This window comes from Oryza sativa, chromosome 1 (assembly GCF_034140825.1).
Source record: "Oryza sativa Japonica Group chromosome 1, ASM3414082v1".
NCBI classification, from domain to species: domain Eukaryota; kingdom Viridiplantae; phylum Streptophyta; class Magnoliopsida; order Poales; family Poaceae; genus Oryza; species Oryza sativa.
This window is the reverse complement of record NC_089035.1, coordinates 3093404-3113539: the sequence shown is the minus strand read 5'-3', so window position 1 is coordinate 3113539 and position 20136 is coordinate 3093404. Positions and strand designations below refer to the sequence as shown.

Here is a 20136-nt window from a genome sequence, read left to right as displayed (position 1 = left end):
GGCTTGTGGGCCCAGATCGCGAAAGGTATCCATAGTAGGAGCATACTAGTAGTAGTAAAAGGGACTTTTTATATAGGAGTATTTGGATCGTGGAGTTCCATGTGTGGGCGCAGAGCCGTGGGCCCCAATCCGCACGCGATGCGCTTCCGCTTCTCCGCCCCCGATTCCTTCCTCTCCACCCCGCCCATCTCTTCCTCTTCTATAAATACGAGAGCCCTTTCCATCCCCATCTCCTCTTCCCCTTCTACTCCACACCGCACAGACAAATACTCTACGAGAGAGAGAGAGAGAGAGAATTTTAATTTTAGGAGAAAACTGTGGCCGCGTGCGTCGCGTCTCCTCCTATCTTCTCCCCGAAGCTTCCGTATCGCGGGCGCCTCCTTCCTTTCCCCCTCTATCTATCTACTCCCTTGGAAATTTATTCGGTCGCGTGGGGTTTGGATCGGTGGATCGATCGATCGATCGAGCGAGCGAACGACGACTTGTGAGCAGGTACGCCCCTCCGATCCGCTGCGATTTTGAGTTTTTGACCACGGTATCTTAGGATCGGCTGCTTGTTGTTGGGTGAGATTTTTTTGGTGTGGGAAAATCAGGTGCGTGTGGTTGTGGTTGTGGTTGTTGATGCTTTCGGCGGCTCGGCTTTGTTATGTAGAAAAAAAAATCAGCGGTTGCGATTTAGATACTTTCGGCTCTGTTATGGTGTTGATACGTGGTTGTTGATCGATTTTGGAGTTTGGCGTGGTAGGATTGATTTTAGTAGGGTGGATTTGGTTAGGACTTTGTAGTTTGTACTATCATGATGTGGCGAGTCCTCATCGATTCTGCATCAGCCAAAGTACATATGGTTGGAAATTTATAATAATTATCCAACATTTCTGAAGACGAAAATCAAGTAGGTGGATTCAGTCATAATTTAATAATGAATAGTGAGAATATAGATTAACATTTTTTTATTTTTCATATATTTTTTCTAGACATTAGGCTGTATATTATTGCCTGCCGGTTTACCAATTACTGTTCTGTATGATATATGAGGGAGGAGGAATATGTGGTAGATTTGATTAACTTGTAATATGGGGAAATAGAAGAGCCTTACAATTTACATTTGTAATGTGCATAGGAGAGCCTTTTTAGTGTGAAATCTAGATGGATGATTTATAATGTGCATAGGAGAGCCTTTTTAGTGTGAAATCTAGATGGATGATTTATGCTTCCGTTCTAGTTGGTTGGTGGTGGTGCAGATTTTATTTTTTGCTTTACTATAGAGAAAATTTATGCCATCAAATATATTCATTGGTTTTGTCTGAAGTGTTGATTTAGTGGATGAGCATTAGTACCCACTCCTGGATTTTTTTTTGGGTGATTGATTTTATCGTTAGGAGAAATCTTTAAAAGTCTAAGTACAAACAGTTCAAACCAGACTGGTTGAATCCTGATGTTAGTCTAGCATTAGGGGAAAAAAGATTCTTAGTAATGTAGGAAATCTTTAGTCTGTCTCCAATTTGCATATCTAGGATGCTAGTTATTCTTTGAAACAAATGTAGCTGATTTAGAGATGTGGTCGCTTTGTCCGGAAAGATAAGGTGCAAATGCTTTTGCCAAAAGATCTAGAAATGCCATATGCAATTATCCATGGCATCTATTTCATGAACATATCTTCATCCAGTTAAAAGATGAGATTTGCACCTGCATTCATGAAATTCTGCTGCTCTTCAAAGCTCATACCACTTGGCTTCACATTATTTATACTCCGATGCATCTCCATTATTCCTTGTTATGTATAAAATCTGCTTCCATGATATTTTTTTGGCAATGATGTCTGCTTCGTTTATAAATTTTTGTACTACAAATGTTGGCAAAAAAATCTGTAGACCTGTAGCATAGGAAGGAACAATATGATATAAGATGTGGTTATCAGTCCCCATTTAATCTTTCGGTTTGTTATTCATGCGTTCACAATAAAACCTTTTGGTGTTTTGAATACCGCTCTTCCATCCTCCCATTTAATCTTTCTGGAAATTAAATACTTATAAAAAATTATGTAAGGTAAGTGCTGCAATATTGTATTAGACTTACATGTTACTGACAAATGATATTGTACATTTAGAACAAGGTAGAAATGAGCATTTATTTTTGTGTCTATCTGCCTCCTACATGTTTTTACTGCCTGTCGTGCTAAATGTTAAGAAAAATATATCTTTAGGGAAAAATAAGGGAGAAGACATTAAATTAGTTTTGTTTCTGACTTTTCTTGAACCACAATAACTTTTTTAACTCCTAGTGTTGGGAACTAATTAGTGAACAGGGTGCATAATGGCATATTTAGTTGCCACACCATCTGGATTTTATCAAATATACATGTCAAATACATACATGGAGATCGTTACATGTGATAGGCACCATTGGCTTTTCAAACAAACTTATTGACAAAGTTCTGTATTCATGTACTTCTATGTTGTTCTAGCACATTTTGTTGTATATCATTGTGCCTATTCAAACTCCAGTATTTTTGCTTCATGCTCCTTACGCCAGTGAATAATTGACTAAATGTTGTGGTATTTGAATTGTAACAATCAGCAGCGCAGCATGTTCCACGAGCTAATGCATCATTTCATTACAATCTTCAATGTTGTGCTACACTTAATTAACGATGTTCGGTTTGTGATTACCAGGTTAAGGACAGGCATACTGGACTGACTGTTTTATGGCTAGACACCATGGAAACCATTCCCTACTGCCAGAGATGGTTCAACCCAATAATGAGCAACTCAACCAACCTCTGCCTTTAGGTAGCTTGGCTTCATTATTATCTATTGTATTGTACATGTCTGAATTGTGATTAAAATTGTGTCCTATTTTGTTTTAATCTCAGGTCAGAAGTTATTTGTGCATGCTGGAAATGATGCAGCCCTTAAAATTGGCCCTTCATACCATGGGAATGTGGCAATTAGATCGAATGATCTTCCATCTTCAAGTCGAGTGGCACAATATTCAGGTCATAGAGTTAAAAACACAGGAACCTTACATAACTCCTATGTTCACTATCCTGCTGGAAGCTCTGGTGGCCATGTATCCTACAATCCTCAAACTGAACCTGTTATAACTTATCCACATAGATCTGAGGGAGAATTTGCTCGAGGGAGTTCCCAAATCGACAACAGAACTGCTGCAGTGAAACGAAAAAATCCTGTCATTTATCCAGAGTATAGCATCAATGGTGATGGTTATTGTGCCGGTAGCTCATCAAGTACCCAGTTCTCTAATTATCCACAGCCAGCTCCATTTTCTGAGTCCTTGCATCGTCAAATGCCTCCAAGTGTTGGCCCAATTAATTGGAATGACCAGAGCTTGGTAAATCAAGAAGGAAGTCAGAGAAATGTGAGGGCACGTCATAATTTTAATAATATTTCATTGGAACCTAGACCAGTCCATTCTACTTCGAATGTTTCCCAAAGTACATCAATGAAAAGGAATGGACCATCCTTTTCTACGCGAATGAGAACTATGCCTTCAGGTTAGTAGTTTGCTGCTTAGTTAAATTTGCTACATGTGCGACCCTTATTTTTGTAAAGTGTTCTTTGCCAGTGTTTTATTTCTTATGACAAGATATGAAGAGACATCACTGTGTTGCTTCAACAATTTACATCTTATGAATTATTTGGTTCATATAGTAAATGGTGGAACAGAACCCAAGGCATCTTAGTTTTGTTGTGGTTGCGTTTTATGACATGGTATATTAGTCATAGAGTATAATACTTACAGCTGCTTTTTACGTGAATGTGGATTATTAGTCCCTAATTTCCTTATTGATATATAGTATTTATATAGCAAGTTGGATTTTTTAAGTTTATCGTTGTTTGCTCTCACAGCACATGTATTTAAATGATTATGTAGGTGCCTCTGGAATGCACTCTGGAGAAATGCCTTACACTATGGGAAGCAGCAACTCATCTGTTCCTGTCCCAACTTTACAAGGCTCTTCAAGCAGTGCAATATTTGCCAGTGGTGTCTTTGCACCTAGGCATGTTCATGGTGACACTGTTCCTAGCTACATTCATCTGCCTTCTGTAGCATCCTCTAGCTCTACAGCGATTCCCCATGAGGTGATCATTCCGAGCTACCAACCTGCTACCTCTGCAACTACCTCAACACCCATGAGGGCCAGTCAGCCATTACCTGTCAGAGCTGTTGCATCTTCTAGACATGCAAGGAATGTACTCATAGGGCATGCTAACAGCGGAAGGAACAGAAGGGCGAGAAGCTCATACTATGGTATTCAGCCTTTGATGATTGATGCACAGGTAGATTCTTCTCCATTCCTACTGTAATCAATATATATTTGAATTTTAATTATGAACTGAAACAAGATGTTGTTTCTGAAGCAATTGATAATGATGCAACAATTTGCTCTCCGCGAATCAAGAGAAGCACAAGACCCCCACAGGGCCATGAGACTGGACATTGACAATATGAGTTATGAGGTAGAAGAGCTGGTTTTTGCTTACATGCCTCCCACCCTGGAAACTTGAAAATCTATTTTCTTAACTCTATCATTTGCTGTCAACAGGACCTGCTGGCTTTGGGAGAATCTATTGGTAATGTCTGCACAGGCTTGGTGGACGAGAAAATCTCAGGTTGTGTGAGAGAAGTGATCTATTGCAGTTCTGATGAACAGCAAAATGATCAAGATGATGGGAAATGTGCAATTTGTCTGGTACAATTTTAACTGCTTGGTTTATTAGTTCCAGTTTCATGTCGAACAATTCGTTACCCTGTCTTGAAAAAACTTTTAGGTATTTCTGACTGATTATCGATGGGTTGTTGGCCTTTTGTGCAGGAGGAATACAAAGACAACAGTTTGCTGGGAATACTGAAATGCAATCACGACTTCCACACCGACTGCGTCAAGAAGTGGTTGAAGGAGAAGAACTCATGCCCAATTTGCAAGTCGGCTGCTGCATAGGACACGCGAGGACAAACAACAATATGGTCCTCAAATTTGTTAGTATTTAGACCCAATTAAGTTGTTTCATTCTTTGTGCGCCTCAGCCATGTAAATAAGTAAGTTTGCTAACATTAAATTATTTTGTGTGTTACCATAGCTGATATCCTTTTATATGTATTAACTATTAAAATGCCAATTTTTAATTCATTTAATCATATGAAGTGGTTTACATTTTTATTCTGCAACCGAGCTCCCTTGTTGTAGATGTCTGAAGAAGCAGTCGTGGAGCTTGAATGCGTAAGCGGGAGGTTCAGAAAGGGCCGCTACCAAGTCATAGATGGTTAAGAGGTGGCTGTCTCGTGAAAAAGTTTAGGTTTTATTGGGTCTTGGGCTCTTGGCCTATGTTAGCCCAAATAAAGCCCATGCTTTGGGGCCCTTGCTCGGTTGAGCTCGTTGCCTCCTTTGGAGTAAAAGAAGGAATTGTGCGAAATCGATCCTACAAAATTCCTGTTCCAACAGTTTAACCGCTGCCATTGACAGGGAACGGTTTGGGATGTTAACAAAATCTCTAGAGGTTGTGCCGCTCACCCTAATTGCTGATTAAAATCAATAGCAAGTCTCATTCCATCTAGAAAGTTAAAAGGCCTTGGACTTTGGATGAATGGTTAGACATCAGAGGTAGATCTCCTGAAGTTTTACCTCTTCTGGATCAGAAGGTTTGATGTCAGAAATCCTTGAAACACATCATACCTAATGATGGTGATGTTGCTTTAGGAATGCATAATCGGTTTCGATTTTACTTCGGCTTCAAGATTTGCAGATCCTTGAGCTACAGGGAGTGTTTGGTTACTGTTATATGCGAAAGATATATAATTTTACCGACCACATCGATGTGCCTACATGGGTAATGCTGATATACATGGGACACACGGCTGGTTTGACAGATAGTGTTGGATCGAATGTTAGCATCGGTAGCAGGCTAGAGAATACCGGTACTTTGATGCGTCTCACTCCCAATTCGTTGTCAATTGGGTGTGCTATATGTTATCAAGCTGGAAAAAAAAAAAGAAAAATCAAAGGACATCATTTCCAGCTCTCCATAATAATAGTATAGTATGTTGCACCAGCTACTTATTTTTCGAAACCAAAGCACCACCTATTACAAAATTACTTCGGGAAATACATGATGATATGATTTTCTTAGTTGCTTGTTGACACCAGTATCATGGAAATCGTCACCTGCTTAGGCCAAATTTGCCGTAGTGATAGGGAACAGCAAACAACTACAGGTGAATTCAGTCACTCACTGTGTTTTGTACTTTTATACCTGACAGCCCAGGACACAGTACTAATTATTCTTTTAGAGAAAAAGTACCTCTTATTTTTCAGCTTAACAATGCAGTAATTTGTCCCAAATCATCACCCATCTTCATCTGGCCAAGATCCAAGCTTAGGTCCCCATGCATGCTTCATGTTCGGTGAGATTTTTTCAGTCAATTGGTTATATACTGAAATTAACTAATTAAAGAACAAACCGGCTCCCACAACGCATGTGAAAACGAGGTGACCCTCCTGGCCCAACAAACCACAGAATTGCACATTGTATCCAGCCTATCACTCAATCACCTCCTTCCCACGCAAAACAACTCAAAAATCACTGTCATTACGGCTCAGTTTGTCAAAAACAGGGAGGAGAAATGGAGAAGGAAACCAGCCCAGATCTTTTGATAGGAGTGGTTAACCCCACTACACATGCAGTCTATCCATCCATGCAAATGCACTTGCTGCTGGCTGAAGCAAAGCCCAGCTGTTAGCCTGTTCCACCTTGGCAATGGCATCTCACCTCTCAGGGTTTGGTGCCCTGTAACTGTATGCAAGACCAACCTATCTTACAGCTCACTCCTCTCCTCTCCTGACATGTACACACCCCCTCCTCATGCATGCAACCACCTTGTTATAAGCCACACCACATCACACACCCCTCTCATTCACATTGTCACACACATTACGATCGATCTTGAATTCTTGATCAGTTGAGTTGCATTGCATGCAGAAAGCTCATCACAAGTTCACAACCAATAGCAATCACCAAGTTTTTTTTTTGACACTGTGACAGCATCCACCATGCAAGCCATGCAGAGACTTGTGCTGTGTCTTGTTGTGTCCATGGCCATCGCGGCGTCGGCTCAGGGCCCGACGGCGGCGCCGGCCGCGCCGGCGCCGGCGACACCGGCGGCACCGGCGACGCCAGCGGCGCCCGCGCCGGCGTCGACGAAGACGACGAACATCACGGGGGTGCTCGCCAAGGCCGGGCAGTTCAACACGCTCATCAGGCTGATGCGGTCCACCGGCGCGGCGGAGCAGATCGACAACCAGCTGAACAGCTCGCGCAACGGGCTGACGGTGTTCGCGCCGACGGACAACGCGTTCACGTCGCTCCCCTCCGGCACGCTCAACTCGCTGTCCGACCAGCAGAAGAACTCGCTGGTGCAGTACCACGTGCTGTCCACGCTGATCCCCATGTCGCAGTTCGACACCGTCAGCAACCCGCTCCGGACGCAGGCCGGCAGCAACTCGCCGGGGCAGTACCCGCTCAACGTGACGGCGGAGGGGCAGCAGGTGAACATCTCCACCGGCGTCGTCAACGCCACCGTCGGCAACGCGCTCTACACCGGCGACAACCTCGTCGTGTACCAGGTGGACAAGGTGCTGCTCCCGATGGCCATCTACAGCACGCCGGCGCCCGCGCCCGCGCCGCTGTCGCCGGCGACGAAGAAGAAGGGGAAGACGCCGGCCACGTCGGTCGCCGACGCGCCCGAGGCCGCCGACGCGACGCCGGACGCGACGACCCCGTCTCTCGCGGCGGCGAGGGTGACGGCCGGTGCTGGTGTCGGGGTGGTTCTTGCCTTGGCGAGCGTCTGGTTGGGGCTGTGACGATGAGGTTGATGACAAGTTTGAGCGAGATCTCTGTATTGTACGCGCCTTCCATAATTTTTTCTGTTGTTTTTTTTCTCTCTTAATTTTTTTTGTTGTTGAAAAGGTGTTCTTTTCTTAATGTTCTGTCCATTTTTGGTTGAATTATTGCTCGTCATATCATTACCATTATTATTGTAATTGCTAGGAGTATGTAATGTATCATTGGATTCCCATTTTTCTGTAATGTAATGGTACTAAATAAACATGAGTTGTGCGTAACTGAACTGAAAAGATCATCAGATGAACTACACACAGTTCAGTACATCACCTGCTGGAGTTTACACTCAGTGAAGAAAAAGATAGCGAACGCATTGCTTTCTGTGGCTACAATTTAGAGGGAAAAGACTGCATAGTTAGGAGTACACATAGAATCTGCCTTACTAAATTTTGTTGTTATTAAATTATTTTTAGAAAGTACAAACGCAAGCGCTCACACTCACCCCTGTGAACGCACACACGCACACCCTACTCCTATAAGCACCTCCAGAAGACTAGGCTGGCATGTCTTAAAATTGACGAAGTTACCAGGGGAGCCTCGCTATCGACGGTTACGTTGCCTATCACTGAAAGAATAATTGGTAAAGTAGTAAATTAAACATTGGTAATTTCAGAAATTTCTTCTCACGAAAGATTAACCGAAATTTGGTTAGATTTCAAACAAGCACAATTAACACTACCAAAATTCGGAAAAATAAAACGTAGTAAAACTTAGTATCACCAAAACTTAATGAGGTTGGCTTTAGTAATAAAGTGGAACAAAGTCAAACGACATATTTGCAAAAAAAGTAATTTGTGAATAAAACGTTTATATATGTGTTCGTAGCGGCCTAAAAGCATAGGCGGCCTAAAAGCATAGGTTAGGTTAAAAACAAACTTCGATGAAAAAAAAAACTCTCAAAATCAGCTTTAAATTTAAATTTAAATATTAAATTTTAACTGATAAGTATAAGTATAAGTATAAGAAAAAGATGAGATAAACCATTTCGTCTTTGACTGTTGACACTGAAAAATCCATTCCCAGCCCACTTCCTCCCATTAAGAAACGACTCGCCAAGGCCCAAGAGCTTCTACTGTCACATTCACAGTGCGGAAGCCCGCGAATCGACGCGCGGCGAGCCGTTGTGTGGTTGCGCCGCGCTATTTCACCGGCTGTCACAGGGGCGGACCGCGGACCGGCGGATCGATCGGTTCTCTCTCTCGGTCCGGGCTGTTCGGCACGGCGGATTTCCATGGCCATCTCCGCGGCGCGCGCGAGAGCGGGTGCTTGCAACCGGGTTTGCATCGGCGGAATCACGCCTGAAGAAAAGGCATTGTTTGTGTGGGCCGCCCGGGAGGATATCCCATTTGTTTTTCTTAATGGAACCAGCACAAGAATATGCTTATTCATTGAATATAGCAGGAGAAAAATACAACCTTTAAGGATAAAGAAAAAGCGAAAAATAAGAAAAGATATACACTATACAAACTGTAGGATGATCTCTCCAAGGCGCTTGGCACTTGCCAAGGCCCACATGCCAGCCTCTTCTTTTATCTTTGAAAGGAGGAACGAGGTTGTGGCTTCCTTATGATCAAATATCCTTCTATTTCGCTCCTTCCAGACTTCCCATACGATAAGTAGAATCAGGGTGCAGAGTCTCTTCTTGGGACACCAGACACAGAGACCAGCATTTCCCACCAGTCTTTTACCGATTGCGTCACCCCGAACGTCGGGGTTCCAGCTGGTGAAACCCTACCCATGTCGTAACGAGGTTCCAAATCCTTCTCGTATACCTGCACTCGGCGACGAGGTGCAAAGCTGTTTCATCTTCTCTTCGGCAGAGATGGCACCTGCCATTTTTTTGCCAACTGCTGGTCGCAAGCCGGTCAGAGGTCCAAACTCTATTATGTATGATAAGCCAAGCGTGCAATTTGCATTTCCGGGCGTCCATACCTTCCAAATTAAGGAGTCAAAAGTTGTGTCAGATCCCATTTGTTTTGGAGCTTGGAGAAATAGAGAGTGGATATCCCACGCTCTCGTCGGGTAGCGAGCAAGCCAATTAGGCCTCTCACAGTACAAGCTATGGGGTTCGTATTCCTAACCCAAAAAGTTGGCCCAAAGACACCCACCCCACAGTGCAAGTACCCATATATGTGTGGCTTAATTGGATATAGACACAGGTGAAGGAAACGAAGCCCACAGTGGGCGTGACCTACTTGCGCGAGGTCACAGGGAGCGGCACCAAATTTATTCCGCACCTACCCTCTCTTCGAGCGCTTCGTCTTCAGTCTCCACGCACCCCTCGGCCCTCACTTTCGCTCTCTCAGTCTCTCCAGTCTGTGCGCCGCCGCGCCTCCTCCCCATCCGGTGCCGGCTCCGCTTCTCCTCGCCACGCCACACTGCTTCTCCTCGCCTCGCTACGCCTCCTATTGCCTCGCATCCCGTGCGGCGGCGGCGAATGCTGCTCCGGCGGCAGCGAGTTGCGCCGGGCGCCGGGCGGCGGTGCGGGCCCCTGGATTCGTTGGCGGTCGTCAGGAGATGAATCGCCCGGAGACTCCGGAGCCAGCCGCGCCTCCTCGCCCCCTCAAGAGGCTCATGGAGGTGAGGAGAAATCAAAGGCCAAAGGAAGGAGCTGTTTTTGTGTGATTTGATTCCTCTTTGTTGCAGGGAAGTAGGAGGAGGAGGAGCAGGAGCAAGCCATGGAGGAGCCGGCGGTGGTCAGGAGGGCACGGCCGAGGAGTTAGGAGGCGGCGCAGAGCGCCATGACGGCGGCCATGGTGGGGAGCGGGATGATTTTTTTTATTTGTGATGATTTTTCTTCCTTTTTCTTTTTCATCTTGTTGAATCCGATCTGTGATGACTTCAATTTCTTGCTCGGCTTCCACTTCTCTAGCCTTCTCTTCTTCCTGGTCTTCTCCACCACGACACTTCTCGAGGGCGAATCGGGGATTTCTTCTGGGGGAATCGGCGCGAGGGCACAGGGCAGCGAAGAAACGTTGCCCACAGCGCGCGTACCTCTGCGTCACTCCTCTGCCCCGCGCCTCGGTTTCTTGCCGCGCGTGGGTTTGCGAGAGAAGGAACCGCGCGCCTCAGCTTGGGGGCGAGGCGCTCTGGTGGGGGGCGCCAGGCGCGCTCTCGCTCCACGTACGTATGAATCCAACGTGGAGGAGCGTAACACCTGTCCAGCTCACCGCACTATGACCGGCCTTAAGCTCTTCCTCTTCTTATCATCGGGGGAGTACTGTACTCGTGCCGAACAGCTGCAGCTGTTTTGCTGCTTCTCGTCGTTTCCGGATTTCCACGCAAAACCGTGTGCTCTGCTGTCGCCACTCGCCGTCGTCCACTGTATCCGCCTGTGTTGCACGACCAAAACAGGGAAACCGCGCTGCATGACGGAATCAGCAGGAAATTAACACATGCGTGCAAATGATGCAGTGCCTTCGGTTCCAAGCGAACCAACCAAGTGCATCCTCCTTATCGTTGCGGCGATCTTCAACTAGACACGCCCATCTCCTTGTGTTTGCCACTTTGCCAGAAACCCAAATTAAATTCCCATCTCTAGAGAGGTCACGGCCATCCCGGCTAGCTGGACGGGTGATCTGATCCCAACTTAACAATTAACATACACAGCAGAGCAAATTACACGGGGGGCAGATCAACTTTGCCGCACACGAACAAGCGAGAGCTTTTCTGTTGTGGAGAGACCCATCGAAACCAGTATTTGTTCAAACAGTTAAACAATACGTTTCGTATAATTCTTTTTATAAAATTTGCTTTAAATATTAAACAATTTTATTTTAAAAATTTTAAAATAATTTTATACTAAATAGAGACTAGTACTCATTTCCTTTCAAAATAAACAATCCACATGTTAAGATTCGTAGTAGTGGAAATAGGATACGTCTCATCTAATTTTAGGTTGCTATATTTGAAATAGAGGGAGTGTCTTGTTTTACATCTTCGTATGTTGGATTCTATCTCTCGCCCGTGCCACTTTGGTTAGCAAAACGGTCGCCCCGCTCCGCCGTTTTTCCACCGGTTTTTCATCTGCGCGCCGTACCTCTGCACGTACGTACGCCGGCGCGCCGATGGGCTTAACTCCAGCCGACATGCATATGACAAGTTGGCGTGCGCGTGGGTGGGCGTCAAGTTTGAGGACGCGAGCCGGTCCAAACTACGATCGGTGTGGATATGCACGACACCAAGCTGAGCACGAACGGAGAGCGTGGCCGTCGTGGAAGTACTACCGGACACCGTGCCAAAAGCCCAAAAGAAGGAAGAGCGAGCAAGCAAAGCAGTCTGTCTGGGACTCTGGGTAGAGGCAGAGCAGTGCACCACGTGTACGCAGCTATGGTGCAGATAAAGATCCCCCGACCCGACCCCGTGGTCCCGCGTTACTGTCGCAATGCATGCTGCATACATGGATCACTGTAGGCCACCAGTATTTTCTCTGCAACCAAAACAAAAAAGGGTATTTTATGAACGAAACAATCCCAAACAAAAAGGCTTTTTTCACGTGATCTGAAAGTCCGTGTTTGTGAGAGCAAGTGCTCTAGGACATTAATACTTAATGTATTATCTCTAAAAATATCATATGAGATTAGATGATAAGGTGAAGTGGATAAGCGAGAGAAAAATAAAATGAGTCACATCATATGCAAGGTATAACCTCCAAACAAACTGTAAGAGAAAATATTAGAATTAGTATGCTAAAGATAACGAAAATATGATGTACTATATATATCCTCTCTTTATCTTCTAGGAACAAAATTGGAACAAAATTAGATGTGATACCTAACCCTTCAAAACTTGGCTTTGAGACAATGACCGACATGATCCAGCTTTATAAACGCCTCCCCTTCCACTTCACTCTTCTTCACTCCACCACAGGTTCAGCTCGCCTCCTCCCGTAGCCAACTTCCACGCAGAGATCGCCAACCACCATGCCGCCGCCGTCGCCGCACCCACCTCACCGCAACGGCAACCACGTCCCGGCGCCCTCCGGCGAGTCGTTCGCCAAGTTCTTCGAGTGCTGGATCTCCGAGCAGTCCCGCGACCTCGCCGCGCTCCGCTCCGCCGCGTCGGCGGCGACGAACCCCGCGGCGCCGCCCGACGACGCCGAGCTCCACCGCCTCGTCAACCGGGTCCTCGGCCACTACGAGCACTACTACCGGACCAAGTCCGCCGCCGCCTCCACCGACGTGCTCCGCATGTTCTCCCCGTCGTGGACCTCCACCACCGAGAACCTCTACCTCTGGTGCGGCGGATGGCGCCCCACTGCCGCGCTCCACCTGCTCTACTCCAAGTCCGGCGCGCAGCTCGAGACCCAGCTCCCGGTGTTCCTCGCCGGCGGCGGCCTCGGGGCGGGCGACCTCGGCGACCTCTCCGCCGAGCAGCTCCAGGCCGCCGACCAGCTTCAGCGGATAACCGTCAGCAAGGAACGGGAGATCGAGAACGCCGCCGCGAGTGCACAGGTGAGTGATGGTTAATTTGTTCTTTCATCAGTGAGGTGAGCTCGATCAGCATCCGGATGCAAACGTGAACAATGCAGGAGTCGTTGGCGACGGTGAAGATGGTGGAGCTAGCCGGAGGCGGCGGGATGGACGCGGAGGGGATGGAGATGGAGATGAGGAGCAAGGCGGACGGGATGAGGCGCGTGCTGGAGATGGCAGACGGGCTGAGGCTGGAGACGATGAGGGAGGTGGTGGCGCTGCTCCGCCCGTCGCAGGCCGTGCACTTCCTCATCGCCGCCGCCGAGCTCCACCTCGCCGTGCACGAGTTCGGCAGGCGCAAGGACGGCGACGGCGCCGCGTCGCCGCCGCCGGCGTGACGCGTGCGCGCTCGTGTCGTGTCGTTGCCGTTCCAAGTGCGCGGCGTGGTCTCCGATGCGTAGGCTCGTCGTCTAGCTCTGGTCAACTCAAGTCGTCGCGATAAGCTTTGACCGATATTTATTTATGCAGTACTCGTACACTAGTATTTCTCTCTCTCTCTCTTTTTTTTCTGCGATGAAGCCGATGATACCTGTAGGGTTTTTTTTTTCTTTCTTTTTTGCGTTTGCATGTGATGGAATTTTACTACCGTACTTTGGAGCAGCTGTTTCTATATAGACAGTGAGCTAACCTGCGTGATATTTCTAATCAATTCGGGAAGGGAAGGATAAAATTGTTTTTTGTTGCTATGTGTTCGAATCTTAATGTTAATCACACCGCTTAACCAAATGTCTTCTACAGAGTTGTCCCTCCGTCCCGAAAATTTTCTTCTTCACTGAGAATACCAAGTTTATTTCTCACCTGCATTTTAGATTCTCATCGACTTGCACTTAGCCAAGAATCTGTTACACGAAGAAGGGCAAATTTACATGTATTTTCTTCACAGGGAGATTTGCAATAATGACATTGTAAACATTAACTTTTACTATAATGATATAGGATCCATATTTCATAGACATAGATGGGTCCATGTTTGCAGTTCTAATATTATAATTTTAAGGATAAGGGAATTAATATATACAACGTGTCGAAATTTTGAGTCAATTTGCCAACTATGGATAAAAAATTACAAATTCAAAAAGAAACTTGTTGCCCGACAGATCAGCCCACACAAAGTTTGAAGGCTAAAAGCCCAATCTGGGGGGCGCAAGAATTCCAGCCCAAGTTATAAAAATCACGAAATATCTTGGATCTGACAGTCTGACAGCAAAAGGCCACACTCCTCACAAATCTCGTGCGCGCCACCGTCATCTCCGGCGACCACCTCACCGCCGGCCATGCCATTCTCCTACGCCGCCGCGGCCTCTGGCTCCGCGTCCTCTTCTCGCAAGCCGGTTCCCGTCGCCGCGGCCGCCGCCCGCCGACCCGCGCCCTCGCCGGCAGCGGCGGCGGCACCCGCGCCCTCGCCGTCAAACCCTAGCGCGGTCTCCGATTCCGACCCCTCCTCGTACTCCTCCTCCGGGGAGGAGACCGACCTCACCGCCTCCGATCCGGCGGCCGCCTCCGTCATCTCCTCCTACCTCTCCGTTGCGGGGGATGGCGCCGACCTCTCCAAGGTCGGGATCTTCCTCAGCTCCGCGGCGCGCCGCCGATCGCCGCCGTGCCTGATATGCTTCGATCCCATCCGCCCCTCCGACCCCGTCTGGTCCTGCTCCGCCTCCTGCTTCGCCCTCCTCCACCTCCACTGCATCCAGTCATGGGCACATCAGTCATCCTCTGCCGCGCCTTCTCCCACCTGGGGTTGCCCCAAATGCCGCTTCCCCTATCCCAAATCCCAGACTCCCACCTCCTACCTCTGCTTCTGCTCCAAGACGGTAGACCCAGCTCCGGACCCCTGGATCCTCCCCCACTCCTGCGGCGACGTCTGTGGCCGACGTCTCAATGCAGACCGTGACTCTGGCTGTGAGCACAACTGCCTCCTGCTTTGCCACCCTGGGCCATGTCCACCGTGCCCGGCAATTGTTCCAAATGCTATGTGCTTTTGCGGCTCACATCGTGAGACGCGTCGATGCTCACATCAGCGTTATTCTTGCTCGGGGAAATGCAATAAACGCCTCGGCTGTGGAATCCACCGGTGTCCTGTGGATTGCCATGATGGGCCTTGCCCGCCTTGTGCGGTGCGAGGAAAGCACAAATGTGAGTGTGGAGAAACAATGGAGGAGAGGCTATGCTCTGAAAGGGTGTTCCAGTGCAAGAGGGAGTGTGGTGGGATGTTGCAGTGTGGGAAGCATAGTTGTGAGAGGGGTTGCCATGCTGGAAAGTGTGGAGGATGCCCACTCCAAGGGCGACGAACTTGCCCATGTGGGAAGAAAGATTATCCAAGTTTGGACTGTGATGCAGAGGCTGCCACATGTGGATCAACTTGCGAGAAGGTGCTTGGGTGCGGGCGGCACAAATGCCCAGAGCGGTGTCATCGTGGTTCATGCGTTGAGACATGTCGGCTTGTGATCACAAAATCGTGCCGCTGTGGGGGTCTCAAGAAGGAGGTACAATATATCACACGTTTTTTATGTCAAAATTCTTAAAAGGAAGGAAACAAGGAATATGTTTAAACCCTTCAAGCAGATAAATTAAACAAATCAATTCCTTGGTTGTCTAAAATGCAAAAAGCAATTAGAGAATGTCATTGTCAATTATGTTTGATACATTATTAGTTAAAATGCCTTTTAAGTTACTTCACATAGTTCTCTATAGTTCTACCGACCTATTTCTATATTTGGAGGCAAGTATGCTTCAACCGTTCTGAGTGGAAACAAAACAGAGTAAAAATAAGTAAAATCTTCTTTCTTTATGTTACCTCAATCTGGGCCAGTATAGTAAATACTGGTTGTGCACCATCCTAGCGCTGGTATTGAATGTGGAGGGCTGCAGCTTTTGAGTACTTCTCTCTTATTAGAATGCAAACCAAATTTGTTGTTCATGTGATGCTGCATCAGGTGCCTTGCTACCAAGAATTGACATGCGAAAGGAAGTGTCAGCGTTTGCGAAACTGTGGCCGCCATGCTTGTAGACGACGTTGCTGCGAGGGTGATTGTGCACCCTGCCCAGAGGTAAATCCTTTCTTTGGGGGGTGTGATGTATTGATACCTATCAATTACTAAAGTAGATTTATTTCTGTTTGTAGGTTTGTGACAAGAGGCTCAGATGTGGCAACCATAAATGCCTATCTCCATGCCACAGGTATTCTCTTAATCAAATATACATCTTTGGCTTGCCATGTTGAATTGTTTAGTGCTAGTACTGCTAATTGCATTGGTGCATACCTTTTATACATATGTTCCCATTTTGAGCCATATTTTTGCAATGGATGTACCACATTGCCATGATAGGTTCCACAAATTTAAGAATGCTGTTTTGCTCTCAGACATTTGCACTTTATTCTCTTTTATTCCAAATTTCAAGACTAATTCAATGTCCCGAATCATAAATATTCTTGTTTATCCAAACTGCTAATATATGTGACAATATTTTTCTTCATTTTGTTTAACAGAGGTGCTTGTGCACCTTGTCCTTTGATGAAGACCATTTCATGCAACTGTGGGCAAACATTTTTTGAGGTGGAATTCGGTACACTCTAAATATGTTGTTTGTTTCTTATGCATCCCATGTTTGATGATCACAGCACTTCACTTGAACAGCAAGTTTACAGGAAAAAAAGATATTCAGTTAGCATTAGGAGTACCATTGTTTTCATATGATTTTATGTACTTTGTTAAAAAAGTTAATTCTTGTCCGATCCTTCCACACAAAACTTGCCTTGTGACTCGACTTCTTGTCCAAAATTCGTATGCACAACTTTGTATGTAGGTGCCCTGTGGGACTGAGAAGAATCAGAAGCCACCCAAATGCTCAAAAAAATGCAATATAGCTCGCCTTTGCAGGCACAAACTTGAATGCCGGGTAAACAATTACATATCTCTGCTTTAACCTTATCATTAATGATAATCTCATCTATTTTGTGTTTAGAAATTTATCCTGGAGCATTTTGGGGTTCTCTTCTATAAATTAATCCTCAGAATTTTCTTCTTAGCCCCACAAGTGCCACTATGGAGCTTGCCCACCTTGCAAACTAATCTGCGGAGAAGAACTTTCTTGTGGCCACAGGTGTAAGCTGAGGTTTGTATTTTGACTATTTTCTGAATGTGCCAGTGTTGGTAATTTGCCCCAGGAGTATATCCTTCTGATATGTAACCATCCGCTCGCACTCTGCCAGGTGTCATGGCCCCATTGCTCCTCCAAATCCTGAGTTCACACTGAAACCAATAAAAAGGAAAAAGGGAAAGCATATAGACTCTACACCTGGAACACCATGCCCGCCATGCCAAGAAGTTGTTTTGGTGCCATGCTTTGGACATCATCTTGGCCAAGAACGTGCAGTAAGTTTCACCCTTCCTCACACATCCACACTCATATGTGTGCTCCGTGATTGCTGAGTGCCTGAGTGCATACAAATTCTTTCTCCCTGCAGATACTTTGCTCCAAAAGGAGGCAGTTTCCATGTCAGAATTTATGTGGTAACCCTCTCAACTGTGGCAATCATTATTGTACGAAGGCTTGCCATGTGTTACAGATTCCATTGAGTCAGCCTGAAGGAGATCAATCGGCTATACTGTCTCTTGCTAGTGCAAGTGCATTCGCTGAGCCTTGCGAAGAATGTAACCTGCCTTGTCAAAGGGTCAGTGTTCTTTATTGTCCTTAGCAATAACTTTGGTTTAGTTCTGTTTACAGACTTTTAATGTGAAATTTTGTGCATGGTTCCACATCTTTTAACTTTGGTGCAGCATATTTGGTATTTACCATTTCTTTCAGGTCAGGGAGCCTCCATGTTCACATCCCTGCCCTTTGCCATGCCATCTTAACGATTGTCCACCTTGCAAAGCCCTTGTTAAAAGACCATGTCATTGTGGTGCTATGGTACACGCTTTTGAGTGCATGTATTATAACAACTTAAATGCTACAAAACAGCAGAAAGTAAGGTCCTGTGGTGGCCCATGTCATAGGTCAGTTACTTTTTTCCTCGGTCCTATCATCTTTTTTGAATGTTGGTAACATTTTCCATTGCTGATTTTGTAAGTTTCTTTCATCTGTTCTTTTTGCAGAAAATTACCGAATTGTCCCCATCTGTGCTCAGAAATATGTCACCCTGGTCAGTGCCCATCAGTTGATCAGTGCATGAAAAAGGTATCTTGGTGAAACTAGAGTTACCTAATTGGCATGATATCACTTGGTAGGCATATATTTACATTACATAATTAGCATGACATTATTAGCAACCTGTTCTGTGGCTTAGCGATACTACAATTTTTACTTGATGAAACTGGAGTAAGGTTTGGAACTTTGGGATATGGTCCACTTATGTTCTATATATATTTTTAGCGAGATCAATCACAGAATACCATAGTTGTTTTTACCTCTTTCATGTAATGTAATTAGGCACTAGGCTTTCTCTTTTCTGTCCTTGTGCGCTATCACAAGAACTTTGCTGTTTTTCTTGAAGAACTTGCTTAATGAAGGCAGAGCTGCTTACACTTTACCTAAAAAAAATCACAACATACTTTTGAAAATATGTATTAATACATGTTCCTCTACCTATCTGATATCCATTAAGGTCAATGTCCGTTGTGCATGCAACAACCTTAAAAAAGAGTGGATATGTCAAGATGTTCTGAAGGAATACCGTCAGTCTGGTCGTGACCCAAAACAAATACCTAAAAATCAATATGCAGTTGGCCTACTTGCCTGTGGTGAAGATTGTGTTAAAAAGGTTAAAGCTGCAGATTCTGAGTTGCATCTCCGGAAAATTCAGGAGATCAAGGTACTGGACCTTACCATCTGAACCAAACTTCATAAGTTGTTACACTGTTGTGCAAACAATCAGCTCTTGTAGTTATTTTTGCTTCTGTGCTTATTGGCTGTAATTTCCATGTAGACCCCTGCTGTGGAAGTTGAAAATGTGCCCAAGCGCAGGAAGAGGCGTAACCGTGGCCAAGAAAGTGTTGAAAGCTCAAAATTCCAGGTGTGCTAGATACTGATGTGCTGGTTTGTTATTTGGGTTCGCTAAGCATGCGTTCCTTACATGAACTTTATATATTGCAGGAAATCAAAGCTGTTGCGTTGAAATTTCTCCTGGTTATTTTTCTGTGCATAATCGTTGTAGCTGGATTGTACCTTTTGTGGAAAGGTGTTTACCGGCTTTCTGATTGGATGAATGACATGGAGGAGCAGAGGGCCAGGCAGAGGCATTTGAAGCCTGGAAGATTGTAAATTAAAGACTACGGAGGGTGTTTGTGGAATATTCACAACTGAGATGTGCATCGGTTCACCGTCAGGGATTGGTTTCGGATATATGGTAGTGAAAGATGTCATCATTTTGTTATTGGAGCCAAGCCCCGGAGTTTGTAACTAGTTTGGTCTCTTGTCCGAAGCTACTGGTTAATGGAAACTAAAGTTATCCGTGTCAAAAGAAAGATATCATTTTGTTCTTTGTTTGCCAAACAAAATGTAGGAACTCAACAACCTTGTACTGTAGTTTACATGCATACTGTGTTCGAGTGAATTAAGGGTGTGTTTAGTTCACGTCAAAATTAGAAGTTTCATTGAAATTGAAACGATGTGATGGAAAAGTTAGAAGTTTATATGTGTAGAAAAGTTTTGATGTGATGGAAAAATTAGAAGTTTGAAGAAAAAATTGGGAACTAAATCAGGCCTAATTAAATGAACAAATTCTGTCAAGTAATTGATATACGATA

The 20136-nt window shown here is 45.5% G+C and overlaps 4 protein-coding genes across 5 annotated transcripts; all 4 read left to right on the top strand.

Annotated features, from left to right (window-relative positions):
* Positions 1–232: 232 nt before the first annotated feature.
* LOC4324061 (E3 ubiquitin-protein ligase MBR1) lies at positions 233–5830 on the top strand. 2 transcript variants are annotated; one of them, XR_001542397.3, is made up of 8 exons: positions 233–492; positions 2673–2789; positions 2873–3514; positions 3895–4301; positions 4383–4481; positions 4568–4714; positions 4838–5061; positions 5210–5830. XR_001542397.3 is itself a non-coding variant. In XM_015765481.3 (7 exons), exons 2-7 carry the CDS (start codon positions 2705–2707, stop codon positions 4961–4963), a joined length of 1506 nt encoding a protein of 501 aa, XP_015620967.1. In that variant the 5' UTR covers positions 233–492; positions 2673–2704; the 3' UTR covers positions 4964–5160. The 2 variants fall into 2 exon arrangements, 1 of the variants encoding a protein (XP_015620967.1); XM_015765481.3 differs by lacking the exon at positions 5210–5830 and having other exon boundaries at positions 4838–5160.
* A 141-nt stretch (positions 5831–5971) lies between these two features.
* On the top strand, positions 5972–8140 carry LOC4324060 (fasciclin-like arabinogalactan protein 11). Its single transcript, XM_015765482.3, has one exon. It carries the CDS (start codon positions 7070–7072, stop codon positions 7877–7879), a length of 810 nt encoding a protein of 269 aa, XP_015620968.1. The 5' UTR covers positions 5972–7069; the 3' UTR covers positions 7880–8140.
* A 4636-nt stretch (positions 8141–12776) lies between these two features.
* LOC4324059 (protein DELAY OF GERMINATION 1) lies at positions 12777–14076 on the top strand. Its single transcript, XM_015766197.3, has 2 exons — positions 12777–13372; positions 13450–14076. Exons 1-2 carry the CDS (start codon positions 12842–12844, stop codon positions 13726–13728), a joined length of 810 nt encoding a protein of 269 aa, XP_015621683.1. The 5' UTR covers positions 12777–12841; the 3' UTR covers positions 13729–14076.
* Positions 14077–14584: 508 nt separating this feature from the next.
* On the top strand, positions 14585–19869 carry LOC4324058 (NF-X1-type zinc finger protein NFXL2). Its single transcript, XM_015766196.3, has 13 exons — positions 14585–15873; positions 16324–16437; positions 16512–16567; positions 16878–16944; positions 17195–17287; positions 17418–17503; positions 17601–17763; positions 17856–18062; positions 18197–18387; positions 18487–18568; positions 18996–19202; positions 19317–19403; positions 19484–19869. Exons 1-13 carry the CDS (start codon positions 14665–14667, stop codon positions 19649–19651), a joined length of 2730 nt encoding a protein of 909 aa, XP_015621682.1. The 5' UTR covers positions 14585–14664; the 3' UTR covers positions 19652–19869.
* Positions 19870–20136: the final 267 nt, after the last annotated feature.

Bases quoted from the DNA above. Each gene is read 5' to 3' on its own strand.
- LOC4324058 (XM_015766196.3), top strand. From the start codon at position 14,665: ATGCCATTCTCCTACGCCGCCGCGGCCTCTGGCTCCGCGTCCTCTTCT. The intron at 15,874-16,323 runs GTACAATATATC...ATGCTGCATCAG, and splicing joins GTGGGGGTCTCAAGAAGGAG to GTGCCTTGCTACCAAGAATT. The intron at 17,764-17,855 runs GTAAGTTTCACC...TTCTCCCTGCAG, and splicing joins ATCTTGGCCAAGAACGTGCA to ATACTTTGCTCCAAAAGGAG.
- LOC4324061 (XM_015765481.3), top strand. From the start codon at position 2,705: ATGGCTAGACACCATGGAAACCATTCCCTACTGCCAGAGATGGTTCAA. The intron at 2,790-2,872 runs GTAGCTTGGCTT...TTTTAATCTCAG, and splicing joins CAACCAACCTCTGCCTTTAG to GTCAGAAGTTATTTGTGCAT. The intron at 4,715-4,837 runs GTACAATTTTAA...CCTTTTGTGCAG, and splicing joins GGAAATGTGCAATTTGTCTG to GAGGAATACAAAGACAACAG.
- LOC4324059 (XM_015766197.3), top strand. From the start codon at position 12,842: ATGCCGCCGCCGTCGCCGCACCCACCTCACCGCAACGGCAACCACGTC. The intron at 13,373-13,449 runs GTGAGTGATGGT...TGAACAATGCAG, and splicing joins ACGCCGCCGCGAGTGCACAG to GAGTCGTTGGCGACGGTGAA.
- LOC4324060 (XM_015765482.3), top strand. From the start codon at position 7,070: ATGCAAGCCATGCAGAGACTTGTGCTGTGTCTTGTTGTGTCCATGGCC.